At 35.2% G+C, this 27,959-nt stretch overlaps 5 protein-coding genes across 7 annotated transcripts; 3 read left to right on the top strand and 2 right to left on the bottom strand.

Moving 5' to 3' along the window:
* Positions 1-3,477: 3,477 nt before the first annotated feature.
* On the top strand, positions 3,478-10,444 carry LOC140877521 (serine/threonine-protein phosphatase PP2A-2 catalytic subunit). The gene is made up of 11 exons (XM_073281060.1): positions 3,478-3,797; positions 4,715-4,771; positions 5,469-5,552; positions 7,371-7,442; positions 7,566-7,637; positions 8,053-8,093; positions 8,986-9,052; positions 9,304-9,495; positions 9,583-9,672; positions 9,770-9,877; positions 10,038-10,444. Exons 1-11 carry the CDS (start codon positions 3,705-3,707, stop codon positions 10,101-10,103), a joined length of 942 nt encoding a protein of 313 aa, XP_073137161.1. The 5' UTR covers positions 3,478-3,704; the 3' UTR covers positions 10,104-10,444.
* Positions 10,445-11,080: 636 nt separating this feature from the next.
* Positions 11,081-13,519, bottom strand: LOC140884878 (protein SOSEKI 1). Of its 3 annotated transcripts, XM_073291760.1 has the most exons (7): positions 13,485-13,519; positions 13,055-13,197; positions 12,888-12,957; positions 12,627-12,745; positions 11,895-12,534; positions 11,664-11,771; positions 11,081-11,272 (listed from the first exon to the last, which is right to left on the bottom strand). In XM_073291760.1, the coding sequence occupies exons 2-7, from the start codon at positions 13,188-13,190 to the stop codon at positions 11,155-11,157; spliced, it is 1,191 nt and encodes a 396-aa protein (XP_073147861.1). In that variant the 5' UTR covers positions 13,191-13,197; positions 13,485-13,519; the 3' UTR covers positions 11,081-11,154. The 3 variants fall into 3 exon arrangements, with proteins under 3 accessions (XP_073147861.1, XP_073147860.1, XP_073147862.1); XM_073291759.1 differs by having other exon boundaries at positions 13,055-13,488; XM_073291761.1 differs by having other exon boundaries at positions 11,895-12,504; positions 13,055-13,488.
* A 4,402-nt stretch (positions 13,520-17,921) lies between these two features.
* On the bottom strand, positions 17,922-20,216 carry LOC140883743 (hypothetical protein At1g04090). The gene is made up of 2 exons (XM_073290324.1): positions 19,785-20,216; positions 17,922-19,637 (listed from the first exon to the last, which is right to left on the bottom strand). The coding sequence occupies exons 1-2, from the start codon at positions 19,903-19,905 to the stop codon at positions 18,088-18,090; spliced, it is 1,671 nt and encodes a 556-aa protein (XP_073146425.1). The 5' UTR covers positions 19,906-20,216; the 3' UTR covers positions 17,922-18,087.
* A 2,437-nt stretch (positions 20,217-22,653) lies between these two features.
* On the top strand, positions 22,654-24,962 carry LOC140883486 (beta-hexosaminidase 2). Its single transcript, XM_073289976.1, has 2 exons — positions 22,654-23,428; positions 23,802-24,962. Exons 1-2 carry the CDS (start codon positions 22,654-22,656, stop codon positions 24,749-24,751), a joined length of 1,725 nt encoding a protein of 574 aa, XP_073146077.1. The 3' UTR covers positions 24,752-24,962.
* A 2,046-nt stretch (positions 24,963-27,008) lies between these two features.
* Positions 27,009-27,751, top strand: LOC140884992 (non-specific lipid-transfer protein 8). The gene is made up of 2 exons (XM_073291902.1): positions 27,009-27,381; positions 27,480-27,751. Exons 1-2 carry the CDS (start codon positions 27,026-27,028, stop codon positions 27,487-27,489), a joined length of 366 nt encoding a protein of 121 aa, XP_073148003.1. The 5' UTR covers positions 27,009-27,025; the 3' UTR covers positions 27,490-27,751.
* The last annotated feature ends 208 nt before the right edge of the window (positions 27,752-27,959 follow it).

The raw sequence follows: 27,959 nt of genomic DNA, 5'->3' as shown, positions 1-27,959 counted from the left end.
ATCAAGAAAATAACACTTGATAATGCTGGAGAATTTACATCCCAGACTTTCAATGATTATTGTATGTCAATGGGAATCACTGTTGAACATCCTGTAGCTCATGTTCATACGCAAAATGGATTAGCTGAATCATTGATTAAACGTCTACAACTGATTGCTAGACCAATGATTATGAAAACAAAACTCCCTATTTCTATATGGGGACATGCAATTTTACATGCTGCGGCATTAATTCGAATCAGACCAAGTGCATATCATAAATTCTCCCCATTGCAACTTGCATTTGGTAAAGAACCAAATATCTCTCATCTGAGAATTTTTGGATGTATGGTGTATGTGCCTATTGCACCACCTCAACGATCAAAAATGGGTCCTCAAAGAAAAATCGGTATTTATATCGGTTATGACAGTCCATCAATCATTAGATATCTTGAGCCTCAGACAGGCGATGTGTTTACAGCACGCTTTGCTGATTGTCATTTTAATGAAGAAATCTTCCCAGTGTTAGGGGGAGAAAAGAAACACATCGAAAAAGAAATCACATGGTATGTACCATCATTGTTACATTTGGATCCAAGGACCAAACAATGTGAGAAAGATGTACAGCAAATTGTGCACATGCAAAGAATTGCAAATCAAATGCCAGATGCATTTGCAGACACAAAAGGGGTAACAAAATCATATATACATGCTGTAAATGCCCCTGCTCGAATTGAAATTCCAAAGAAACAAATTGAAGACACTCATGATGTCATAAAACGCTTGAAGCGTGGAAGACCAGTCGGTTCCAAGGATAAAAATCCTCGGAAAAGAAAAGGCATAGAGAAACACGACGATCATAAAATAGAAAATGGTGTTCCAGAAGAATCACCTGATGATGAAAATATTCTGTCAGAACCACAAACTGACGAGAATCGTGAAATCTCTATCAATTATATTAATACTGGAAAAATATGGAACCGAAAAGACATAGAAGATATTGATGATATATTTTCTTATAATGTGGCTTGTGACATCGTAAATGAAAATGAGGATCATGAACCAAAATCTTTTGGTGAATGTAAAACTCGTCATGATTGGGTCAAATGGAAAGATGCCATCCAGGTTGAATTGGATTCGCTGAATAAACGTAATGTTTTTGGACCTATAGTCCTCACACCTGAAGGTGTAAAACCTGTTGGATACAAATGAGTTTTTATTCGAAAGCGAAATGAGAAAAATGAAATAGTCAGATATAAAGCTAGACTTGTTGCACAAGGTTTTTCTCAAAGGCCTGGAATTGATTATGAAGAAACGTATTCTCCTGTTATGGATGCAATTACGTTTCGATATTTGATTAGTTTGGCAGTGTCTGAAAATTTGGAAATGTGTCTTATGGATGTTGTTACAGCTTACTTATACGGATCACTTGATAGTGATATATACATGAAAATCCCTGAAGGATTTAAGATGCCTGAAGCACAAAGTTCAAAACCCAGAGAATTTTATTCTGTAAAATTGCAAAGATCATTATATGGGTTAAAGCAATCCGGCCGAATGTGGTATAATCGGCTAAGTGAGCACTTGATGAAAAAGGGATATGTAAATGATCCAATATGCCCTTGTGTTTTCATCAAGAAAACAACATCCGGATGTGTAATTATTGCTGTATATGTTGATGATTTAAACATCATTGGAACGAATAAAGAAATTCAAGAAGTTATGATGTACTTGAAGGAAGAATTCGAAATGAAGGATCTTGGAAAAACCAAGTATTGTCTGGGTTTGCAAATCGAACAAAAAGAATGTGGAATTTTTGTTCACCAGGCAAATTATATAGAAAAGATCCTTAAACGTTTTAATATGGATAAATCAAATCCATTAAGTACTCCAATGGTTGTAAGATCATTAAACATAGAAAAGGATCCATTCCGTCCATGTGGAGATGATGAAGTTATTCTTGGTCCAAAAGTACCATATCTAAGTGCCATTGGTGCCCTTATGTATCTTGCAAATTGCACTAGACCTGATATATCTTTTGCTGTAAATTTATTGGCAAGATTCAGTTCATATCCAACAAAGAGGCACTGGAACGGAATTAAACATATATTCCGTTATCTACGAGGAACGACAGATTTGGGACTTTTGTACTCAAAAGACACCAATCAAAGTATCATTGGTTATGCTGATGCTGGATACTTATCTGATCCACATAAGGCACGTTCCCAAACCGGATATGTATTTACTCGTGGAGGCACCGCAATTTCTTGGCGTTCACAGAAACAAACACTCGTAACAACTTCATCAAATCACGCCGAGATTATTGCATTACATGAAGCAAGTCGTGAATGTGTATGGTTAAAGTCAATGACCAAACATATTCAAATATCGTGTGGATTGACAGTAGAAAAGAAGCCTGTGACACTATATGAAGATAATGCTGCATGTATTGCTCAAATGAAAGAAGGATACATCAAAAGTGACAGAACCAAACATATCCCCTCAAAATTCTTTGCCTACACTCAAGAGCTTGAGAAGAATAAAGATATTGATATCTGTTACATTCAATCAAGTGAGAACTCATCAGATCTCTTCACAAAGGCTCTTCCCACGACGATATTCAGAAAGCATATATACAACATTGGGATGCGCAATCTACGGAATATGTGAAGAATCACTCATGTTAACATGAGGGGGAGTTTACGTGGCTGCACTCTTTTTCCCTTACTATGGTTTTTATCCCACTGGGTTTTTCCTAGTAAGGTTTTTAACGAGGCAGTATAAAATACGTAATGAATACAGTCATCATATCACGGTCATCATCACAAGGGGGAGTGTTGAAAAATATATTATTATTATGTTGAATATTGAATATTGAATGTTGAATATTGAGTTGTAAAATGTGGAAAATTAGTGTGTGATGATGTAGATGATGATGTTTTAATTTTTGAACTAATCTCAAATGTGGATCTATAAATAGGTTTTCATTTGTGATGAAAAATACAATTGAAGTTGAGAGAAAAATATTATAAAGTGCAGAGTTTGATATATTTTGAGTTTTGGAATATTTACTTTTTACCGTAAATTTTTACTTTTTCACAACATAAATAAATTTATTGAATAGTGATGTAATTTTACATATATTATCTCTAATTATAATATTTTTTTATTTATGAAAACTAAATATATTTTTTTTCAAGCAAGTCTGCCGTTCAATTTATCTGTCTAATATAATTTAGATATTATCGTGTTAGCTCAAAATTATGTATGGATAAAAACAGGTGTTCAAAATTATTATTATTAGCAAATCAATCAATCCACTCAAAAGTTTTAATAAATAAACACGTAACACCTGCATGCGCTTGTGGTGGCTAATTATTAGTTTCTGTAGGAAAAAAAACCAATTTTAAATTAAAATTCAATAATAGCCATATAAATATTATTTTCAATCAGTGATATTATAAAGATTATGAATAATATATATGAATTTACAAAGTACAAAACAATAACATTAAATAAAAGCAGATCGAGAAAATTGGCTCCTCCTCCCATCTCCATCTCCCTCGGTTCCACCATCTGCTCTCAGCCGAGCTCTCTCTCATCCCCCGCACACGCACAATTCCTCCGAAGATTATCTATCACCTGAATCTTGGCCTAGGGTTACGAAATTTCTTCGCCGGTTGCCTTTTTTGATACACAATATTGGAACATTAACATAGACCAAGATGAGCGCGGATCTGGCAGCTGCGAGCGCGAATGGAAATCTGGACGAACATATTGTTCAGCTTATGCAGTGCAAGCCTTTGTCTGAGCCCGAGGTTTTCTTTCGTCCCTTTTAATTTATTTAATTTATTTTTCTATTTTGTTTTTGTCGTCGTCTTTTACAGATCTGGTGCGTGTTGTGGACTTGAATTTGCTGAGGAGTGGAGGATTTTCGGCTCTTTGTTCTGCACGTTTTGTTGTTGGATATATTATTCGGTTTTCAGATGTTAGATTTCGTTCTCGTCGATGTGATTTTTTGTATGTTAAGTGAGAGAAGTCGATAGGAATTCGATTGATTTTCAATCTTTTGTCAAGAAGTTTGTAGATGAGATCATTTGGATTTTCTCGGAATGACTGATGGTCGATGGATGCATTGGATTCTTATCTTTGAAGTTATATTTACCTGAGAAACAGTGACAAAATCTTGGAAATTTTGGATCTTGTTTTAGTAACCTGTGGCATTTGGAGATGGTTTCTTAACATCATTTATACATGCCAGGAAATTCAGATGGATGCTGAAAGTGAAATGGGTGTGGAGTGAGGAAGGAAATGGCAGTTGTAGGATGAATTTTCAATTTTTATTTTCTGTCGTAAAACTTATTTGTAATGTCGTGAATTATTGTCTTTTGCCCCGCACATGTGCCCATGATTGATATGAATTGCCCTTCTCCAGTTTTACCAGTCGATAACTTTTGGATTGTAGAGATTCAGGGGAAGTTAGAAATTTGTTGAAACTATAATTGGCCTTCTATGCATTTTTCTTAAGTGGTTGATTTTTAGAAATCGGCCTGTTGCTTCTAATGTGATTTAAATGCAAATGTATATCAGTGTCTTTATGCTTGATTTAGCTAATGAGTTGATCCTGTAGTTTGTCTCTTCTTGTTTCCTTTTTTCAAGTTGATCCCATAATATCCATTCATCATATGAAACAAGGTGTAGAATATGAGGGTACCTCATTTTTTATTTATTTCAGGTTAGGGCCTTATGCGAGAAAGCAAAAGAGATACTAATGACGGAGAGCAATGTCCAGGTATGAAAACAATTCACCGTTTAGTGTTACTATCTATATTAGTTTAGGTTATTTTTGAAACTCGAAGTATTCTTATTAACCTGGAAGATAACAGTTTACTCTACTTTTTATTCATTATCACGAATTGACATACCAAAGCCTTGTACGTGGCTGCTATTTGGTGTGATGTACTCAGGTTGAGCTATCTAAAAGATGGTACCTGATTAGTATGAATTGGAACTTGACATCCACCACCTATTTGACACAAGCTGTCTCTGTACAATATTATAGTTTATACGGAGAGAATTGATTGAATTGTAATTCATTCTATTAGTCCATAATTTTATACTTATCTAAGAAAAGATTCTGTAAAGAAACTAGGTTAGTTTTACGGATTGTTTGATGCCATAAGATCTCAGAGGGGAAAAATTTCCAATTGGCCTACTGATTATTTTCCTGACCCTACCTTTTTATTATCTTAATCATATATAAATATTGGATGCTGATGCCTCCAGAATGTGTTGTTTAAGCAGTATTTTCTAAATGTTTTGGCTCATTTTGATGTTTTCTTAGTTAATCATATGGTCTGGTTTAGCATGTCCGAGGTGTTTCATCGTATAATCCTAATTAACACTTGTATGGACACTCACACGAGTTTCAGCAACTGATGTTCCCTTGTCAGTGGATACTATGTTGATTTATTTGTTGCTCTATGCAGCCTGTAAAAAGCCCTGTGACAATTTGTGGTGATATTCATGGACAATTTCATGATCTTGCTGAACTCTTCCGAATTGGAGGGAAGGTATTGTAGTCTTCTATGACACTTAACATGTTCTTTACCCTTTTGTCTTGAGCTGGTTAATCGATGTTTGACCGAGATATCAAAGAACTTGAGTGTAACTTGGAGATGTCTTGTATATGATACATAGTTGTAAAAAGTGTGCGGCTTGGTAACTACCCAGTCGCAGACCTCGCAAGAGGCGAGCCCAGGCACACACCTCTTGCAGGGTGCAAGGCTCACTTTAGGCGAGAAAAAGCTAGCTTCTGTGAAACTATTTGTCAGCTAATTCTTTTTTCAACTTTAAAATAACCCAAGCCCATCCTATGATTTTAAGCCCAATAAGGCCAATCCCACAAACATTTGATTATTAGAAAATACTGCATGTATGTATCGAGAGACTTTTATTCCCATTAAAACTCTAAGCACAGAGCACTACCTTTCTCCTAATTTCAATCTGCGCAGCCTTTATTTTTTCTTCCCTTTGCAGTTTCACTTAAAATGCTTCTTTCTATATTACTCCATGAATTACTTCAACACTCCCTTTCTATTTTTTTTCACCTTATGATTTGTCTTCTTTTTTATTTTATTTTAATGGCACTTAAATATATTAGCAGCCTCTCTCTCTCTCTCTCTCTCTCTCTCTCTCTCTCTCTCTCTCTCTCTCTCTCTCTGCTATTTAGTTCCAGACACTTGTTAAATTCCAAAACCTCTCCAACTCTTCATCTAATGTGTTCCGTAGGAAGACAGAAGAGGGATTTAATTATTAGATATCATTGTTTAATATCCTGTGAAATCTATTTCAATTTATATAATAGTTTAGTAAGATTGCTTTAAGTACGCGAATTCGAACAGTTTATGCGTAGTGCGCCTTTTCTTCGATGTCGGGCTTCAGTCCTCACCTTGTGCCTTGCGCCTTGCGCCTCAGGCTCCAGGATCCTCATGTGTCTTGCGCCTTAAATAACTATGATATGATAACAATTTGAAGTGGAAAAAATAGTTTTTACCCTGGATCATAGTATATTACTTTTCTTTTTAAATATGAAGACATATTGATTGGTATTCTGTTTATTTCTGTTTCTATAGATGTTTCTTATTACAGGTTTCTTTTTCTGATCATGTTTCACATATGTTGTATAACTGCCCTTGATGAATGTTTCTTATTACAGGTTTCTTTTTCTGATCATGTTTCACATATGTTGTATAACTGCCCTTAATGATTCTGTTTGTGATGCCTGCTTTACTGCATACTTTTTTATCTAGTTGGCCACCATTAAAGATAGTGAGTGTTGACAAGGTGATATCAACTTTATGCATGTTCGGAGATCGGCTAATACGGTTGCTCACGCTTTAGCTGCTTTTGTTATTTCTTCGTCTTCCCAATTTGTATGGGATCCAGGAAATTTTCCAGTTTGGTTGAATAAGCTTGTAATGTTGGACAATTATATTTCTCTATAATATTACGAGTGTGTTCGACTAAAAAAAAAAAGATACTGAGTGTTGACATATTAAACCAATCATCGTGGTAATTATTAAAAAAGTTACAATTAATAGGGAATGGTATATGTTGGTGTTTCTATGTGGGGTTTGTGGTCAAGTTTGCTTGAAATTGGTAACATATCTGTACTGTCATTTTATTTGGATAAGGTTGGTTCCTTTTAGTCTCATTTCTATGTGAGTTAGTCTGAGAAATAGGTGGGGCGTGGGTTGTTCTTGGTATGATGCTATTAACTTGTCTTGTTGAGGTTGTTATTCTCAACCTCTTCTACTTCATACCTCATTTAATTGATGTGTATAGGTGCGTTTTGAGTATCTAATACGGATTAATCTACTCGTTGACAGTGCCCGGACACAAATTATCTGTTTATGGGAGATTATGTTGATCGGGGTTACTATTCAGTTGAAACTGTAACTGTAAGTACTAGCTTAACGACTATACATTCGAATCAGAAAATATTGGTAGCCCAGTTTTCCTTCCATTCTGCTTTGAAACAGAAATATTGAAATTTGAGATATTTGTCCTCTCGTTTCTTGCAGCTTCTAGTAGCACTGAAAGTGCGCTATCCACAACGGATCACAATTCTCAGAGGAAATCATGAAAGTAGACAGGTATTAATTTATTTTATCAAATTCCCGCTAGTTCTTCATTTACTTTTATCTGAAAGGTGTTATTTATGTGTGGTCTGGTTCTGATTGATTGCAATTAAATAAACACTACTTTTAGCTTTGCTTATGTTAAAAACCGAGACAATTCATTGCAGGGTTTCTATTGTGTGTGGATTAATGTGTTTGTAGTATTCTACTTTACCATCCTCTCCTTATTTATTCAGTTAATTTTATTGTTGAGATACATTCAAACTTTGTGGCATGTATGCTAAATATTTTAAGTTAACCTTTTGTGTTTAAGTTGACTGTGTTTTTTCCTAAGCCTACACTGAATTTATTTGCGATCTTGATGTGTTTTTTATACTATAAAACTTTTTGGCTCTGCATGTTATGTCAAACAACTATTTTATTCTTGCAGATAACTCAAGTCTATGGGTTTTATGATGAATGCTTGCGAAAGTGAGTTCATTCTGTTCCTATATTATTTTCTTCACGCCATGTTCAAAAATTTGTATCATGTACTACAGTACTAGTGTTTGATAGTCTGAAGATTTTTTGGGAAAAATGTTCTCGCGTAGGATTGGTATGGTCCAGTTGTCACAATAATGGCCTTTACTCCTTTTGCATGCTTACAGCTGAAATTAAATGTTACATGGTATCCAGTGTGTTGTTTTGAGTAGTTGAAAGACACTTTAGTTTTATTGTATACAAAGCACCAGTTGTAGATGCAATTGTTTTTAAATTTTTCACCAGATTGTGCATTCTTAGATAACTGAAGCAGATACCAAATTAAAATAGAGCACCATAGAGATTTACGAGTCTAAAGATTTGCTGGCTGTAGTTTGTGTGTATTTATTTTGGTGTCATATGCCTACATGTTAATTTGAATGTTTTGAATAGTTTTAAGACAATTGATTTTTAGAAGAGTACATAGGTAAAGCGTCGAGAAATAAGATTAAGCATGGGGAAATGAGAAATGACACAACAGGGCTAATGGATAAAGCTCTTGAGTAAGTGCGTGCCTCAGAGCATGCTGCATTCCCTTCCAGCAGCATATCGAGTTCCATGAGAATGTTACAAATTTGACCCATATGTTTGACATGGTTGCATCTCTGAGGCATGCTACGATCCCTCCCAGCAGTATATCGAGTTCCATGAGAATGTAACAAACTTGACCTGTATGTTTGACAAGGTTGCATCTCATTTGGAATCTTAGTTTGTGTATTATAGGAATGAAAAGAAAGTATCTAAATGACCAATTGTTTTATCATGTACCTGTTTTTCATATTATTTCCCTCCTTTTTCATCCCATATCAATGAAAAAATATTGACATTTTCATTTGGATTATAGATATGGGAATGCTAATGTATGGAAGACATTCACGGATCTGTTTGACTATTTCCCTCTGACTGCTTTGGTTAGTAAATTTACTTATCTTTTTTAGATCCTTCTATTTTTTCGGACCTGTTTGTGTAATATACGTGGAAAGCTAGTCCTTGGTCCTGCAGTTCTTTTCTCCTTGTTTGGTGTACGCCAGAGTAAATGGAAGTGAACAAAATTATAGTTATCGTATGCAGTTTATACTTTTGAGGCCCTTGTCATGCTATTGTTTTTTTAAAAAACTTTGGTGTATGAAGGCATTCAAATTGATTTGTAATCTTTGCGTAGGTTGAATCAGAAATATTTTGTCTGCACGGTGGATTATCTCCCTCTATCGAAACCCTTGATAATATAAGAAACTTTGATCGTGTTCAAGAAGTACCACATGAAGGTCCAATGTGTGATTTGTTGTGGTCTGATCCTGATGATCGTTGTGGTTGGGGCATCTCCCCTCGTGGCGCTGGATACACTTTTGGCCAGGTAAATATCAACCATCGAACAACTAACCAAATATTCTTGTTGTCATTTCTCCAATCATTTTATTAATCATGTACCATACTGTTTCAGGATATATCAGAGCAATTCAATCACACCAATAATTTAAAGCTTATTGCTAGAGCTCATCAGCTAGTTATGGAGGGATATAACTGGGCACATGTAATCATTGCAATCCGTAATTGTGAACACAATTTTTTAATTACCTTTCCCAGGACTGGATGCTTGTTATGAATTAACCTTTGAACCCCTATTACAGGAACAAAAGGTCGTCACTATTTTTAGTGCTCCAAATTATTGTTATCGCTGCGGAAATATGGCATCCATTTTGGAAGTAGATGATTGCAGAGAGCACACATTTATCCAGGTTTTACTCTTTGCCCGTCTTTTCATTTTTATGTCAATTAAGTTCATTGACAAGCACTGCAATAATGATCGTATTGTATATTCAGACATTATGCTTTCTTTTTTGGTGCATGTTAGTGATCTTTAGTTGATATCAACTCACTCTGTTAAATTCATCTCAGTTTGAGCCAGCTCCAAGGAGAGGAGAACCTGACGTAACTCGAAGAACACCGGATTATTTCTTGTGAGCATGAAGTTACTGACACTGATGTTCGTATGAATCGATCATTTTGTGGTGCTTAGATGTCTCCTCCGGCAAGTTTCGAACCTCAAGTTAGATGAGGTGGTGCTGGGTACAAATAAGCATTTGAAATATGAAAGTCCCTCTGTCCAGTTATATTCTAACGTAGCAAGTGTGGGAAAGTTTGTTGGGGATGCTCATTTCTCCGTTGGTTTTGTAATTTTCTATGCTCTGTTTCTGCCCCTTATACACAAATAATTAATTTTTTTTCTATATTCGACGTTTTTTTGAAAAAAACTGACAATCAGTGGACTTTTTTGTAGTAGTGAAGTTCTTGATTTATTTCATATCAGTAAGTTATAATTTGTTTGCTGAGCTATAATGAAGAACAATTCCCAAAAAGCCCACATAGCTACCCAAATTTCCCATAGGTGGTATTAAAATGTGAGTTCATTTTTTTTTTAGTTTTCCGAATTAGGAAAAAACTATGAATATAAAGGCAAATGGTTGCCAATCATTAATAACCAATCTGACAACATTGGAGATAAATTCTCAGGTTCAAGACTCGAATTTTTTTTATCCTTGTAAACAAAAAAAAACAGCAAACAATTGAAATGTGTTGGTGGCGGAGTCTTCCAGATTCAAATCGTTGAGGTAATACAGATTCAAAATCGTTGAGGTATAACTAGAAGCTCATCTAGATTCGTCGCGGTGTCTTCCAGATTCAATCATCGAAGTAAAACCAGAAGTTCATCGAGGTTGGTCGCGGAGTCTTCCAGATTCAATCATCGAAAGTAAAATTCGAAACTCATGGGTTCATGATGCGTATGTACTTTGTAGCCGTCTATCAGTGCAAGTTTTTTCTTTTCTTTAAGGGATAGTGAGCCGATGTATTATTTCATGATGAAAATTATTTCACTTGGGTTAAACATATTGAACAACAAAGTTTAAAACGAAACTTTTTTTCTTTGCCACCAAGAAAGATTTATTACCACTAAATGTTAATTCTTGGTCATAAAATTGTTGTTACAATAAATGAGCTAGAAAACTTCAATACGCTAAATCTTGATCTTCAGAGCAGGAGAGTTTGCAGCTTCCTTGGAGTTTGATTTGATAGCCTTGCAAGATTTCATGTGGACATGTAGCTTTTCTGGCTTGAATGGCTTCCCACATTGCCTGCCAATACATACGCAAGCAATAAAAAGCTATTAGTCAACCAAATATGATGCAATATTGCTGCCATAGAGTTTAAAATTTTTGAATTATAATACTAACACGAGCTATAATTTTCGGTAAATATTATATGATGTGTTCGCATAACAATTTCCATATTTTATTTCTTTCAAAACAATTGAATTTGTGTAAGATTGTTATAATAACCCATCAATGTCATTGTCCAAGTAATAAAAATCCGTGCGACTGTCAAATTCAATATTCTATATGGAGCAAAGTAATGTCCATATTTTGTGTGTGTAATGACACCAAACTTCCACCAACAATTGAACCAGCTTATTCAAATCATAATCAGTCGAATACTGTATAGAACTCAAATGGAGAAAGTACTTACGAGCAATTTGGCCAGTTAATAGGCTTGAAATTAGCAGCACAAGGCACCCTTTGATCTTTAAATTCAATCTTGTTCTTTGTTGAATCCATCACCCCATCGCAACTCTTCCTGTTATCCAACAATTGTAACTAACTAACCACCCTAATGTACAATAACTGACCCAAACTTTTTGACTTTAAACTAAAAATTGTAGGATATTTTTGGATATATAAATGCTTCAACTTGAAATACCTGCCACTAATCCAATGGGAATGAGCCAATTTAGGAGTCCCAAAGATCCTATGAGAGCCTCCAAGCTTATCCCTTTTGCATATTAGTGATGAATCAACATTTCTTTGATCACTACCACACACATTCAATAAAGGGTATTTGTGTTGCTTATTGACCATCACAACTGCTGAATCATTAGTACTCAAAGCACCGCAGTTCATCAAGTTCCGAAATATGCTCGATGCGCCACTAGAGTAGCTCTTGCTTCTCGTAAAACGAGGCTCGGAGGAGGAAGTGCTGTTGGATGAATCAGCTGGCGTGGTACTAATCTTAACTCTGTTGCTTCTGCTCTTGTCTTTCTTGAGCTTGGAGTCGTCGGAAGTCCACGAAGAAGTCTCGATTTTTTCGGGTTTTTTCTCTTGTTTCTTGTGTGCTGCTGTGTCTGAATTCTTCTCCATTTCGAGTTTCGTAGAGTCGTCCGTCAACGTTGATGTCTCGGAGCCGAAGACGAGGGATTCTTCTTCGATTTCGGATGAAGATTTTCTTGGGACATTGAACGAAGTTTCTGATGAATGGCTTTGGTTTTCCTCTGTTTTTCGGTCTTTTGCTGGTTGCTTATCTTTTTGAGTTGCTGCAGATTTTTTTTGGGTGCATGCAGAATCTGTCAGAGTATATATCATGAAAGAAACAGCTCAAATTGAATTTCATACCAGAATCTAAACTTTTGGTAGACTGATCTAAAAATTAGTTTACCTCTGTTGATAATAGAGGATGAAATCTCTGATCCTTTGACAACATATTCATTGTCTGATATTGGAGTAATAAGATCATCATCGAATAAATCTTGCCACACATAGCCGGTCTTATATCTCCTGTCAAATTATAGGTCAAAATTACAAAATTAATGAATCATTTCCCCTTAGAATTTGATCAAGAAATTAGTCACTGAAGAGAAAAGACTGGCCCATCCAAATGGCAAAAGTTGAGACAAAAAAGTACCAAGTACATTTATACCTCTTGTATGACCAAGAGAATGATTCCGGCATGTCTTTTCCGCGCAAATCTCCCAGCCATCTCTTAACATCTAAGTCATATACAAATATCCACACATATCAGACACGTACAAGCGTGATTCGTTTCGAGTTTTCGAACAGATTGACTCAAACTAATGAAAAAAAGACCTCGCAAGCGAACCCCATTTCTTGACAGATGATGGATTCGAATGAGGTGAGGGTGTTCGATACGACCCTTTCGACTAAGAAAGTAGACGACATTGAGCCGCCTCACTTCTGCCCCAGTCCCAGCTTGTGTCTCCATTAATCTTCTGTCAAATTAAAGATCAAGAAATCACATGTCACATATTAAGGACACACATGCAACCCTCTTATCTATCTATATATCTTTTCAGGCAAAAGAAATTCAAAAAACTCTCTTTTGTTTTCAAATAAAAGAAGTTCCCTAGACAGAATTCTTGGTTATGTGCCGGCCTGCAATAAGAAAAAAGCAAAAGGGTGGTGGAAATAGACACTTTTCTAGTGTATATTTCAACCATTAAAAAAAAATCAGTGCAACATGCATGGATTTTCGCAGGCCCCATGAAAACAAACATACTTGTGTATTGGTAATAGAAAAGTATGGAAACAAGAAAATTCTCACGCGGATCGAGATGATCATTGAACTAAGAGAGTAGTGTTAGTTTGTTTAATCCCAAATGTGGTTAATTTTTTTATATATTAAGGTTGGATTAGATCTGTAAGTAAGCTATGAAAAGGGAAAACTTGGTCTCTTTCAATAAGTTGTCTGATTTCCCGCGATATTGTTATGCATTTTTGGCAGCTTTTGACTCTCTCTTTTGCCCACATTAAAGAAACTTTCTTCTTGCATGCATTATTATTTTACAATGATCCACTTTTATTTCTTTAATTATAATTATATATGATGGTATAAAAAGTTCATCATGTTTTTGAATAGCTTGCGCCTTTTTATGGCAAATATACAATTCATGATGATGATATTGAGATTTTTTTATTTTTTTGCTTCTTTGAATTTAATGGGTACATAAAGAAGAGCGGGAAGCAAGTGCAAATGGAGTAAGTTTCGGGGAGCTAGAGAAATATTGAATAGCATTATTATTGTAATGATATGTATATTGATTCGATTTTTATTATTGAATCTACACACTACATGCATGATACATGGAGACAATTTGAAAATTAGACTATTTTTTAAGTGGTTTAATTAATCGTTATTAGGTGATTGGACATTTTTCATTTATTCAATTTTGGAGCACCGGAAACATGGTGTTTTTTTCTAAAATTTCCTTTAGGTTTTCGCGTTATAATAATGAACAGGTGGAGCATATATGTCCGACGTTGTTGTAGCGTTTTGTTTATTGTTTTAGGTAAATTGTCCTTTTTGGCATATAATTTGTAGCGCTAATTTGTTTATTATTATTATTACAGGCTTGTTTGTAGCAAACTAATTATTTATGTAAACAGAAAGAAGAAATAAACTTTTTATTATTATTTTAGTGCATGACGTAAATATTATAACTTTTGTGAATAATATTTTAATGGACATTAATAGTTAATGAAAATATTTTAGTTTGTTGTATCATCGTAGTAATTAGTAAACAAGTATTTTTCGTCAATATTATACTCAAATCTACAATAAATAACGAGTTGATATTTAGTTTTTATTTTTTATTCTCTACACTACATTTTATGTATAAAATATCTTTCAAAAGTTGAGTATAAATAACAGAATATAGAATGTAAATATCAAATCTCAGCATAAAATCGAACCCCAAAATTCAACATAAGACTGTTGCAAGTTGCAGCACATGAGGCGCTGGAATTACAACCCTTAGCTACTAGGAATATCGAAGTTACAATATTTGACACAGGAATTTTTTGTATTCTTCATGGTGACCTACTTACACAAGGGTGCTACAAGAATGTAGATATATAAGATATTTTATATGAATATTGGAAAAAAAAAAGAAATTAAAGAGTGAAACATATATATCGAGTAGGTTTTCGTAAGACGTTCTCACAGATCTTTATCCATGAGACAGATCAACCTTACTCATATTTGCAATAAACAGTAATATTTTTAACGTAAAAATTAATACCCAATATATTAAGAGACATGCATGTACGTTTCACGAAATTGACTCTTGATTAGTTTTCGTGTGTATCTAAAAGCAAAGGAATGACACCAGATATACATGCTCATGACATGCAAGTGCAGATATTGATCATAATATAATTTGCTTTTTGCCATTTCGAAATTAAATATAAAAAATATTGCAAACTGGAAAACCATATTTTACATTATGCACACTCACAACTCAAGAACAAACCTAATAATCCAATGTAACGATCAAGAGGTGATTAATTGTGGATTTATATATTGTTTGTCATGACAATCAAATCAATCTCAAATTTCAAATATTTCCTTCAAATATCTCTCAAATACAAACTCAATCGTAGCTCATCTGATACCAGATCCGAAATTTTCAATACAACAAAATCTTCTAGTAAAAAAAAAAACATAAAAAATATGATTATTATATTTATTTTCAGAAAAAGGGTGGTGGCTTAACAAATACCTTTGATTAGTTTTCGTGTGTATCTAAAAGCAAAGAAATGACAACAGATATACATGCAAGTGCATATATTGATCATATATTGCCAGCCTGACCTTTTCATGATTATTCTTTGGTTTTGTAAGGCCGCCCTTTCTTCCATTGATAGAAAGCTTCTTAATTTCTCCTCATCATAGCTAGCTGATCTATGTCTCCTACAGCATGAAAAATCTAAAACTCTTGCCTAGTGAGTCGGATCAAGCAGATAATTAAGACGAAACGAGACGAGACGGGAACATGATAATTAGCTAGCTAGAGACAGAAATTTCTTTTGACGAAGGTTGGATGGATGTTTATAGTCGCCAAATACGAACTATATATATACATATATGCGTAAAGACAAAAGAGAAGCTAAAACGTCGAAAGTGTTACGTAAAATTTAATCATGTAAGAGGGTTATAAACTTATATATAATATCATACCTTAGAATTATTCATTAATTTGACGTTGAAATCTTGACAGAAACATTCGTGCGTGCCGTTTCAACTACAGGAAAATACTACTTACATGATTTGAATATAAATTAATAAAACATACATTATTTGTTTTGAAAAACAAGGCAGAAGCCGCAGAACAAATATATAATTCATGTCGTTAATTTTAGGAACCATAAAGAAGATGGATTAAAATAACGAGTTGACTATCGAGTAACGAGTATGAGCATCAACTTTTTATCTACCCAGCAGCTTGATCATAGTTATGGAAGTGTTCGAAATTGTTTTTAGAAAGCGCTTTTGAGTTTTTTTTTTATAACATTTCAAAATTTTATGAAAAAAAAACTCAAAAGTGCTTCATAGCGCAATCCCAAACACTACTATCTACATCGGGTTACATTTTATGGCGTTATTTTAATTTTATTACATTAATTAAAATGAAAATATATCGATAGCAACAGATGAGCAGTTCTGGAAAAGAATAAGGAATTATGGAAGGTGAGGTATATAATTCAGTAGATATGGATATATATTATACACAAAAACATATATGATCTGTCGAATATTATATATAGCTAGGAGGGTCTTGGTATGTTAATGATTGGTTGGGACTAATTAATTCTTTCTTTCTTTCTTTCTTTCTTTATCCAAATTAATTTTGGATGCTTGGATTCAACATTAGGATAGTAGATCTATGCTAACACGAACTCATCCGGAAATTACATATTCGGTACCTAGTTCGTATACATTTTTTTTGTCATGTTGCTGATCAATTTATGATATCAATCCACAAATTTAAAATTATATTTTCTATTTAGTTTTTTGTTAATGAAAATGTTGATATGATGATGGCATTACCTGCATGTCCAATGTCACGTCGACATTCAGGTAAAAAAATTATGGGAAAATAATAAGTTTTTTGGTCTAGTAATTTTATCCTCTTTGGGTTTTGGTCTATTAACTTTTCTGATGTGGGTTCTTGTACACTAAATTTGCATTTTCAGTGTTTTTTGGTCCAACTGCATACGTGTCAGCTTTTGATTGGTCCACGTCATCATTTTGGACCAATCAAAAGTTGACATGTATGCAGTTGAACAAAAAAAACACTGAAAATGCAAAATATTATACTAAAACCCACATCGAAAAAGTTAATGGACCAAAACCAAAACATGAACACGTTAATGGACTAAAACTTATTTTTCCAAAAAATATTAAAAAAGTTATGGTACATGTACATTGAGAGCTATATATTGGAGCGTAAAAAAAAAAGAGTTACACATTGGATTATTATACATTATACTTGAAATTACCAAACTATCCTTAATGTATTTTGAAATATTGATTCGAAATAAAGTTGAGAGATAATTTTGTAACTTCAAAGGAAATGTGTAATGCAACATGTACATTGAGAATTATATATTGCATTTGAAATCACAAAATTTACATTTAATATCACAAAATTATCTCTATAATTTATTTGGAAAAACTCTTTCAAATGCATTTTAAAAAAAAATTATAACTTCAAATAGAACGTACATGTAAACCTATATAATCCTCATGAACGCACATGTAGGCATTGTAAAATAAAAAATATGCAAATTAACGAACTAACGAATAACGATTACATTACCATAAAATTTACTTTCCGGAGCAGAATTTATTTCAAATAATTATAATTAGGTAATTAGAAAAAACTCCATATGTTTCTGTTTACATTATAAGATAAGACATACATATGGCCAAATTCGGCTCCTTTCTTATTGTTTCATTTTTCCATATTTTGGTTTAGTAATATAATAATATTACATTTATTAAAATTTTTAAGGTAAGTGAGGTCGGATTTTTCAAATTTTAAAACTGTACTCTATTATATAAATTTGATATAGTATTATACAGTATTTCTATAAAAATATTGAAACCATATAGTTTGTGACTTTGTGTGATCCCAATGCACTCTAACTTATATATATAAAAATAATTATTAGTGATTTTATTCTTCTGTCTTTCTTTACAACTTCACCTAAATTTATACAAAGAAAATTAAATAAATACATCAAATATAGCTTCTTCCATTCTATTTTTTTTAAAGAAGAAAAGAAGCTAAAATATTTCAAGTTTACTTAAGAATCAATCAATCCCTTTCATCACCCATCCAACTATCTTTACCTTTAGGTCCAGTAGGCCCTTCCTCACCCAAAACCTCATTAGGGAGACTCCTCACAATCTTATCAAACAACCTCTTCAATTTCCCTGGCAATACCTTCTCAACTTTCTTCAGTTCATCCTCAATGCTATACCTGATCTTTGGCCCCCATTCCCTTCCATAGTTCAACCACGCCGGCTCGACGAAAATCGATCCCAAATACTCTGCCTTCACCACCACAAACTTAGCCCCCACCTCCATCAAAACCTTGCTCTTAGCACTGTCATTTCTTATCCCTATATTCCCACTTCCTTGCAACACGAGCCCTGGCCTCGGATACGACGCGTGCCCACTCAACGACGAGTAGGCCACGGGCCGGTTCCCGTTCTCGAATTCCAACTCGGATGAGTCCAGCCAAATCCCTCTGCTATGCTGGCCAAAGTACACACTCTTCAGCTCACCATCCAAGTTGCTGATTCTCAGTGTGACATGCTCCCAGTCGCCCACGTGTTCCCCGATTTTTCCTAACGAAATGTTGAAAAACTCGACTTTAGCCTTCGCGGGGCCGTTGAAAGGGTAAAACACCCAAATGGCTATGTCCGTAAATGTCCCACCAAACATTGGTTTCACGTGCAAATAAGCACATGCTTCTGCTAAATCACCTTTCTTGACTCTTTCTTTACTTGCGTCATCCGTGGGAAGATCGATCCAGAAAGCACCGTCGTTCCCGCCACCCTGAGGAAGATTCGAACCTGTTTCGTCGATGGAAACAGGATTCGATTCGTCGCCTTTCGCGTACAACAACGCCCCGTTTCGAAAGAACCATGTAACAGAGGAAGGGAAGTAGTTTTCGTCGGGGTGAAAGTATATATGGAGGGAGTAAGCTTCAACCAATGCCTTGATCTGCTCTACATTAGGCATTGCATTTCTACTCCCGTCAGCATTCTTCAAACAGGCTAAAACATCAGATTCGACGCCATTCGTTCGAGCCACGAATGTGCCTGCCAGGATTCCCATGGCCTCAACTCCCCTGACTCTCGGTCTCGAGATATAAACATTCACACCCGTCTCTAAAGACCAAATCAACGCCCCGTTTTCGCAATCATCCGTGAAATCTATTTCCACGCATCGGACCTTATCAAGAGCCGGTTTCTGTGGCGAATTCGTGACAACATGTCCAATGACTTTATACCCTTCAGGGGGGATCGGAAGCCATATATAGCCAACACCATCTTGCTTGATTTTCAAAGATTCACTACTCCAAACAAGAGAATAATCAATTGGTGGCTTTAGCACATTCCGACAAGGATCACAAGTCACGTCTTTTGCTGCAAGAATCCATCCGTTTAACGCCTTGTTGTTCGGTTGGCTGTAGCAACCAAGTATAAAGAATCCATCCGGCACCGTAGAAGCTTCGAAAAACGTCGCACCGAGATTATCCGGTCCTCCCTCGTGCGCAGTCCAAACTTTGGTGAATGCTGATACTTGGCATATCTCTAGTCCTCCAAGATCAATGGTTCCACGTGCAAAATCTCCACCTAAACCGTATTCCCAAAAAAAAAACATTCATGAAAGAGTTAATCTTGCTAGCTCACAGTACCATATAAGATATATATATTAAAAATGTGCGCGAAAGATCAAATTTTTCACTATTTTCAGTTGAAGAAGCGACTGATGATGATCACCTGGAGGCCAGGAGGGTAGTTGAGAAGGAAGCTTGAACGAGGTTTCGATAGGAAGAGGCTGCTTCTTTTTCTTGAAACGATCGGAAATCTTAGACAAAACATTGAGTCGATTCCCCATCATTGCAACGCCTAAGTGTACTGGTATGTGAACTAATTGATATAATGAGTGATTAATGATTTCGTTTTGAATAAGATAAAGAAAGAAGGAAAGAATTTAGTATATTCTTTGAGGAAGAGACAAAAACCAATGGCCAAGCAAGATATATCCATATATCAGTTATTACATTTCGTGCAAGTTTTCGAGTATTAATTCTTTTACGTAAGTTTCCAATGCTTAAAAGTACTTTTTTTCCCCCTCTCTGTGTTAACGAATAGAGCAACACTTTTCTTTTACGTTAAGCTCTGTAACAATATAATTCCAGTAATGCAAACCAGGCCACAATAAGATCAAGTTTTTTTTTGCAATAATCCAACTTTTTGGAAGAAAAATGTAAAATTTTTTAGTTCTCAACATAAAATAAATCGGATTATTCGGGAAGGCCCTCGAATATAAGGGCGGAGCCACGTTTGATGGCCCATTTTTTTTAATAAAGTTTTGTATATATTAATTTTGATTCATTTTATATTAATTTAATTCGAGAACTTAATATTCTAAGTCGTGTGGAATAGTAATCATGGCTCCACCATTGAATATATATAGAGTACAAAAATAACAGGTGGTTGTTTTAAGTCTGCTCTATCAATATTTGCCATTTTGTGGATGATAATTGGTTGAAAATTACCATGGTTGTGACAATATGGGAGTTGGGTTTCCTTTTCCTATTAATGTTAATTTATTATTTTGACGACTTTTTGGGACTTGTGGATAGCGATGAACATTGAACAGTGAACACTAACAGACGGTATGGGCCTACGTTTTGTAAGTCCACGTGTCTTTGTATATTGTAATACCAAGATTCCGCTGACAAGCCCAGGAATTTTATAGGCCCAGACCTAGGTAGTACTGGCCCATATAATTTGGGCCTAGGATCTATTGTAATACCGAATATCCGGTTATTGTTTTCCCCATATAATAATGTATACTTGTATTCAATAATTACCAAAGTTCCATTTAATTCATCTGATCATATTAGTATATGAGCAATGCAACATTTACAACGAATTTATACAATAATTTTTACACCACAAAAAATTCAATACAAAAATTTAATTTATCAAATCTTATGATACATTGAATGCAAAATCTCACGATATAATATCAAAATCTCACGAGATAATAACAAAATATCACGACATAACTGTTGTAATTATCGTTGTACGATATATTGGTTGTACATTTAGCATTATTCTTAATATATTCACTACTGATGAATTTGGATGGAAATATTTAAAATAATGAATTTCAAATCTATGAATTTTAAATTTATTTGATTGTTTTTTTTAAAATGTATATCGGGTAGATTTCAAATTCATTTCACGCTAAAAATTCATTCTAATCAAAATCTCCTTCCAAATATAGCCTAATATTTAATAAGCCACCGATGGAAACAAAGCTGGCCTTGTGAATATTTGAGTGTGACAAATCTCTCATTGGAACCATATTTATGTTTATATAAAGATAAGTAATAGATTCATTCAGTGTTATAGGATACTAATGTTTTATTAAAAAGAATATTTAAAAAGTGGAAAATATTATAATTATAATTAGTGAAAAGTCGAAGTCATCGTTCAAGGAAACAATTGGCAACAGCTCGTGTCAAGATATTTTGGGTTTTAAAACAAATTCTCCATATGTTCGTAGAGAATCATAATGCAAGATAGCGCCTGCTGCCGGCCATATATTTATCTATATATAAGGTTTTTTTTTTAAAAAAAAAAATCTTATATACTTATATTTATTTATTTCAATAGACGAAAATTACCATTATATTAAAAAATGGTGAGAGAATTATAGATTATATTTAAAAAATAATTTTTAATGAGCCCGAATATCAATATTAATAACACTACATTACAAACGAAACGTTGAAGAAATAAATCTATTTGGAAAAGCTAAAAAATGGACGAATTTAATTGGAGTTTTTAGTGGTGATTAGATTTAAGTGAAATCTAAAGAAAATGGACTCTTGTTCTTTATAAATAAATGAAATAGTTGGTGTTTGGTATATTATTAAAAACAAAAATTCTTTTGACAATCCAAAAACTCCAAATCACAAGCAAACAAGGGAGAAGTAAGTTGTAAACTCTTGCTATGTCGTGTTCAAATTCAACCCCTTGATTTTTAAGCTACGCTGTTTTTAGCTTTCAAGTATTTACATTTGATGATTCAAATACAGCAACTATTAATCACAATTTTACTTCCCAAGTGTGTATAATTAATTAAAAAAACACGAAATAAAATCAACCAAAATCCCAAAAATGGAAACCAATAATTTTCAAAATAAACTTAAGAAATTTAAAAAATAAGGTTTAACCTATATCTATAACAAAATAAATCAATGATCCAACATAATGCAATATTATTGATTCTGAGTTTTACATAAGTATAACTTACCAAAACATAATTCAATATAATTGATTCCAATAACAATGTTGTGATGAATAGATATCTCATAAAACGGTTTTATATATTTATATTCGTAAGACAGGTCGACTTAATCAATATAAACAAAAAAGTGATAATTTTTTCCTTTTGATATTTAAAATAATATTTTTAAAAAATCGAATCGAATAAGATATGAGTCATGTAAAATTGATGAGTTAACAAAGTAGTCAATATTTTAAAAGACATGGTAAGATTCAGACAAACTATATATATATGCAAAAATGTGGTTTGAAATCCAAAATCAATTGAACCCACCAAATAATAATGGCTCACACATTCTTCTCAATCTTGATCTGCGCTTCCATATTGTCTCTTCCTCAAATCTCAGCCGTTAAAAATTATCCACTCAACATCTGGCCCAAGCCCACCATATTCCAGTGGACCCAACCGCAGGCTATCTCACTCTCTCCCGATTTCACTATCTCCGCACCCGACCACCGCTTCCTCTCCCCCGCCGTCCAGCGCTACCTCCGCCAGGTACTGACGGAGCACCACCGCCCTCTCGTCACCCCACTCCTCAACCTCACTTCATCGCCGCCGCTGAAGACCCTCGTCGTCACGATTTCTGACCCTTCCGCCGCCTTGACCCACGGCGTCAACGAGTCATACACACTCACCATCCCGTCGACTGGAGACGACGCCGTGTTGACGGCGGGAACAGCATGGGGGGCAATGCGTGGGCTGGAGTCGTTCTCCCAGCTCGTGTTCTCGAACCCTTCGAGAGTTGCGTGCGGGCTGTACATTTCCGACGCGCCGCTGTTTGTGCACAGGGGAGTGATGCTCGACACGTCCAGGAATTACTATGGCGTGGAGGATTTGCTGAGGCTGATTCGGGCTTTGAGTATGAATAAGTTAAATGTATTTCATTGGCATATCACGGACTCGCACTCGTTCCCGATCGTGGTGCCGTCAGAGCCAACATTGGCGGCGAAGGGGGCGTACGGCGAGGATATGACGTACACGGCGGCGGATGTGAAGACTGTGGTGGAGTATGGCATGAATTATGGAGTTCGAGTTGTGCCGGAAATCGATATGCCTGGTAAGAAAAGAACAACCTTTGTCTCAAACTAATTTCTCTATTTTTTTTTCAAAAAAATCAAGACTTTTACCTTTACCTCCCTTAACATACAATATCCGCTGCCAATTGCACAGAGAACCATCTGTTCAATAGATTAATAATCATTTTTAATGTTTGATCTACGAAATGTGTGTGTTTGTGTTTCATTATGCTAACGTCATAGGTTCGCTAAACATAGTCCAGGAAGTCCAGCCCCGAGTTTTATTGTTTACCGAAACATGTCATGCGACAGAATTTTGGACTAAAATCTTAGTTATATGTCAAATTAAATTGGTAGCATTTTGCCAACTGTTCTGTTGCAACTGCTCAATTCTCTGAATTTGCACGTTTGCAGCACATACGGGATCCTGGGCTGGAGCCTACCCTGAAATCGTCTCTTGTGCAAATAAGTTCTGGTGGCCTGTTGAATCTAGTTGGGATGATCGGTTCGCAGCTGAGCCGGGAACTGGTCAACTGAATCCCTTGAATCCTAAGACACTTGAAGTTGTCAAGAATGTTGTCCATGATGTTGTTGCCATGTTTCCCGATCAACTTTATCATGCAGGAGCCGATGAAATCACTCCCAACTGCTGGAAAATCGATCCTTTAATACAGTCTTTCCTCGCTAAAAATGGAACCTTGAGTCAGATTCTTGAAACGTTTGTTAATTCGACTTTGCCCTACATCACTGCTCTGAACCGAACAGTGGTCTATTGGGAGGATGTTTTGTTGGACGCTAATGTCAAAGTGAACCCTTCTTTGCTTCCACCCGAAAATGTTATTCTACAATCGTGGAACAATGGGCCAAGCAACACGAAAAGGATTGTCGATTCTGGTTATCGTGCTATTGTTTCGTCTTCGGACTTTTATTACTTGGATTGTGGGCATGGAGACTTTTTGGGGAACGACAGTCAATATGATCTGCCGCCTGGTACTGATCAAGGTAAAGGCGGATCATGGTGTGGACCGTTTAAAACATGGCAAACCATATACAACTATGACATAACTTACGGACTGACTGAGGCGGAGTTGAAGCTGGTAATAGGAGGGGAAGTGGCATTATGGTCAGAGCAAGCAGATCCGACGGTCATGGATCCCCGGATTTGGCCTCGAGCTTCAGCTTTGGGTGAAACTTTATGGTCAGGGAATCGAGATGAGACAGGAAACAAAAGATCTGTAGAGGCTACTGATAGGTTGAACGAGTGGAGATACAGGATGGTGACTCGGGGAATTGGTGCTGAACCTATTCAGCCACTATGGTGTATCAAGAATCCAGGCATGTGTAACACTGTTCATCCGATGTAGATACTCTTCAAGACTTTAGTTTTCTTTTATTTATTTGGCAATTGTTGTCAGTATTTCAGTATTTGTCTGCTTTGAAATTTGAGGATTTGGTGTCGCTGAGATATTTGTATGAAGAACTTTCAAATTTAGTTGTTCTGATGCTAATCTTTTCAGGCTGTGGTTTGCAAACATATGATTAGTTGTCCAGGATACAAAGGTTTCTCGTCGATGTTTTAACTTATTATTTACCACTGAATCAATTTTGATTGATTGGTTTTCGAATAGTAATCTAATTAATATTTTTAAAAATTCAAAAAATAAATTCCATAACTCGAGTTCTAGAGATTTAATTTGTAAATATGAAAATATTCGACTTGGGCCTTTGGGATTTGATCTAGAAATGAAACCACTTACTTGAGCTTGGTCACGGTCGAGATCTAGCCAAGCTTTGCGAACAATGAAGATGATTAGAGAGTACAGTGAGTGAATGTTCTATCACGATATTAGCCATTAACTATTGGCTATTGCACACGAAGAAACCCAATATGGCCTTCTCTAAGTTACTTCCACGGTGGCTGCCCAAGCATGCCCAATTCGAAATCCAGGTTCTGTTTTTGCGGGTGAATTGAGGGCTATATTGAATGGTATGAGGCTTCGCAAGATGTGTGATATTTCTAAAGTCTGGATCTATTCAGATTCGTTGGAGGCGACTCGTGCTATTCTTGATGATTCGGTGTGTTTGGGTCCTGATGGAAGCGTCATCAATATCATTGGAAATCTTCTTTTGGAGGATGTTTTTTTGGGTCTCAAACATTCGCGTAAGGAGACTAATGTTGCTGCTCATTGTATAGCTAAGCATGCTTTTTCTTGTTCTCGTCCTTTACTTGGACTTTTTCTGGTTTTCCGGCATGGCTTCACGACGTTGTACTCGATGACATTTGAATTTTGGTGGTATATTAGATATTTCCTTTTCAAAAAAAAAAAAAAAAAAAAAGTTACTTCCACAATGCTATTGTTTTGGTCATTGCCCGAACAATATAATATTAACCAAGGTTTTAAAAAGCGTGAGAGCCAAACTTCAAGCTTTTTAAGCTTAAGTGCGATTACTGCGAACTTAAACGTAGAAAATCGTTTTTAATTTAAACTATAATTTTAGTCATCTCAAACATATTAAGTGTAATAGATTAATTCTTTGAGAGATTCTTATTCAATTTATTTAATCATTTATTTCATATCCCGTATCATCGAACATAAACTAAATTAATTGGTCTAATTTAAAACATTAGCTGTAAAATCCCTCAATATGCATCATCGCTACACTAAGTCATACACTATTATACATTTATATCATTGCTAACAATCACTCATTAGTAAAAACGCTAATTTATTATCTATTTTCGTCTTATTAATCAATTTTAGTTTTTAGAAAAATCACATTTAAGCGTAATTAATGATACTTGACATGATCAACCTATGTCTGACCGTTTTTTTTACCGCTTTTGGCCGAAGCGAAACGTTTTAGAGAAGCTTCAAGCTTAAGCGAGATTAAGCGAAACTTAATCAAGGTTTTTAGAACATTGTCAACAAACTTGGCTCTGTCTATGTTATACGGAGAGTAAATAGTGTAGTATAACATAGAGTAACTAGTGTAGTTTACACAAGATGTGCGTCTTTTGATTTGAAAACAAAAAAGTGTCGATAAACCTCACATTATTAGTTTTTATGCAAGACGTTCACGTGAACATCTTGTATAAAACTACACAATGAGTCAAAACCAACAAACACCATGCTCTACTTTGTTAAAAGCGGCAAGAAACGTATTTGTCGAGTGAAACTCGAGTCAACAAATAAAGCGATGATGTTATTTGTCAAACAGCTGGGAAATTTCTGTGATAGAAAATAGAAAAATCTTCGTATTCATCGTGGTCAACTGTTCTTTCTTAAGAAGCTATACGATTTTGTAGTTTCTTTGATAAAATATGTGCGTGAAACAACTAATTGCTTCCCATATCTGCCTTTTATTTTTATAAAAAATGGAATATTTTACGCCACATGCATGGAGTAGGTTTATGTTTAATTCTGCAAGTTATGCTCGCACAGCTGCATTAACTTGAGAACATTAACCATTTCTCTTGTCCTCGAGTGCACTATATACTCTGACTTTTTCGGATCCTCAACACTCTTTCTTGCACTCAATCACATAACTAAACATATTCTTGTCACGAATCCACCGAATCTTGGCCTATAAATCCACTTGTTTTGGCACCTGATTTTTCAAACCTCCACATATCAACCATGGCAACATCTTCAATGCCGATTGTTCGTTCCCTAGCCGCAGCTTTCTTGCTCATGCTCTATGTCCTACTTCCATCTTCCGAAGCTGCAATCGAGTGCAGTGATGTGATAAAGGACATGCAGCCCTGTATCAGCTACTTGAGGAGTGGCAGCGGACTGCCACCGGACCCTTGCTGTACAGGCGCATCGAATCTTGCTGCAGCTACCACAACCTCAGCAGATAAGCAGGCTGCTTGCACTTGTCTCAAGAATGCTTCCAAGGCCATTAATGTTAAGCCCGAGCTTGCTCAATCTCTTCCGGCTAATTGCGGGATTTCGTTGGCTTTTTCCATTTCGCCAGATGTTGATTGCTCCAAGTAATGACCTTCAGTGCTTTCCATTCTCCTATAATCAAATCTTTCTTGATTTCTTGAACTGATGAAGTAAAAACATAATTTTTTTTTTCTCTTTGCAGGATTGGTTAAACAACGAGTGAACTTGCTGAACTTATTGTGCTGTGGTATTTTATATGCTGAACTCATGGAGGAAGATGAAGATATTATGAGCTTGAATCTTTAGCTGTTCCCTGTTTTTCGTTATGCTGTTTCGTGTTGAATAAATGTGTGTTTCTCTTATCTTGTGCATGAAATTTCACTGCTGCAAGTTTCATGAATATTATTACTTATATCAGTCTTGAAAAATAAATGTAACTGGGGACGAATGTTTTTAGTTTTCAAATTATATATATATATATATATATATATATATATATTTCTTTTATAGTGCCAAACAACTATGTTCAACTTCGTGTCCACCATGTACAATAGGTGAGTTGACCAGCACAATTGGTGAGTTGACTTATACATGGTGGGCAATGAGTTGGGCATAGTTGTTGGGCACCATAAAACAACTCTATATATATATTGCTATAAATATATAATGCTAAGCGATAGGG

This window comes from Henckelia pumila, chromosome 2 (assembly GCF_033568475.1).
Source record: "Henckelia pumila isolate YLH828 chromosome 2, ASM3356847v2, whole genome shotgun sequence".
NCBI classification, from domain to species: Eukaryota; Viridiplantae; Streptophyta; class Magnoliopsida; order Lamiales; family Gesneriaceae; genus Henckelia; species Henckelia pumila.
This window is presented reverse-complemented; position numbering and strand designations above follow the sequence as displayed.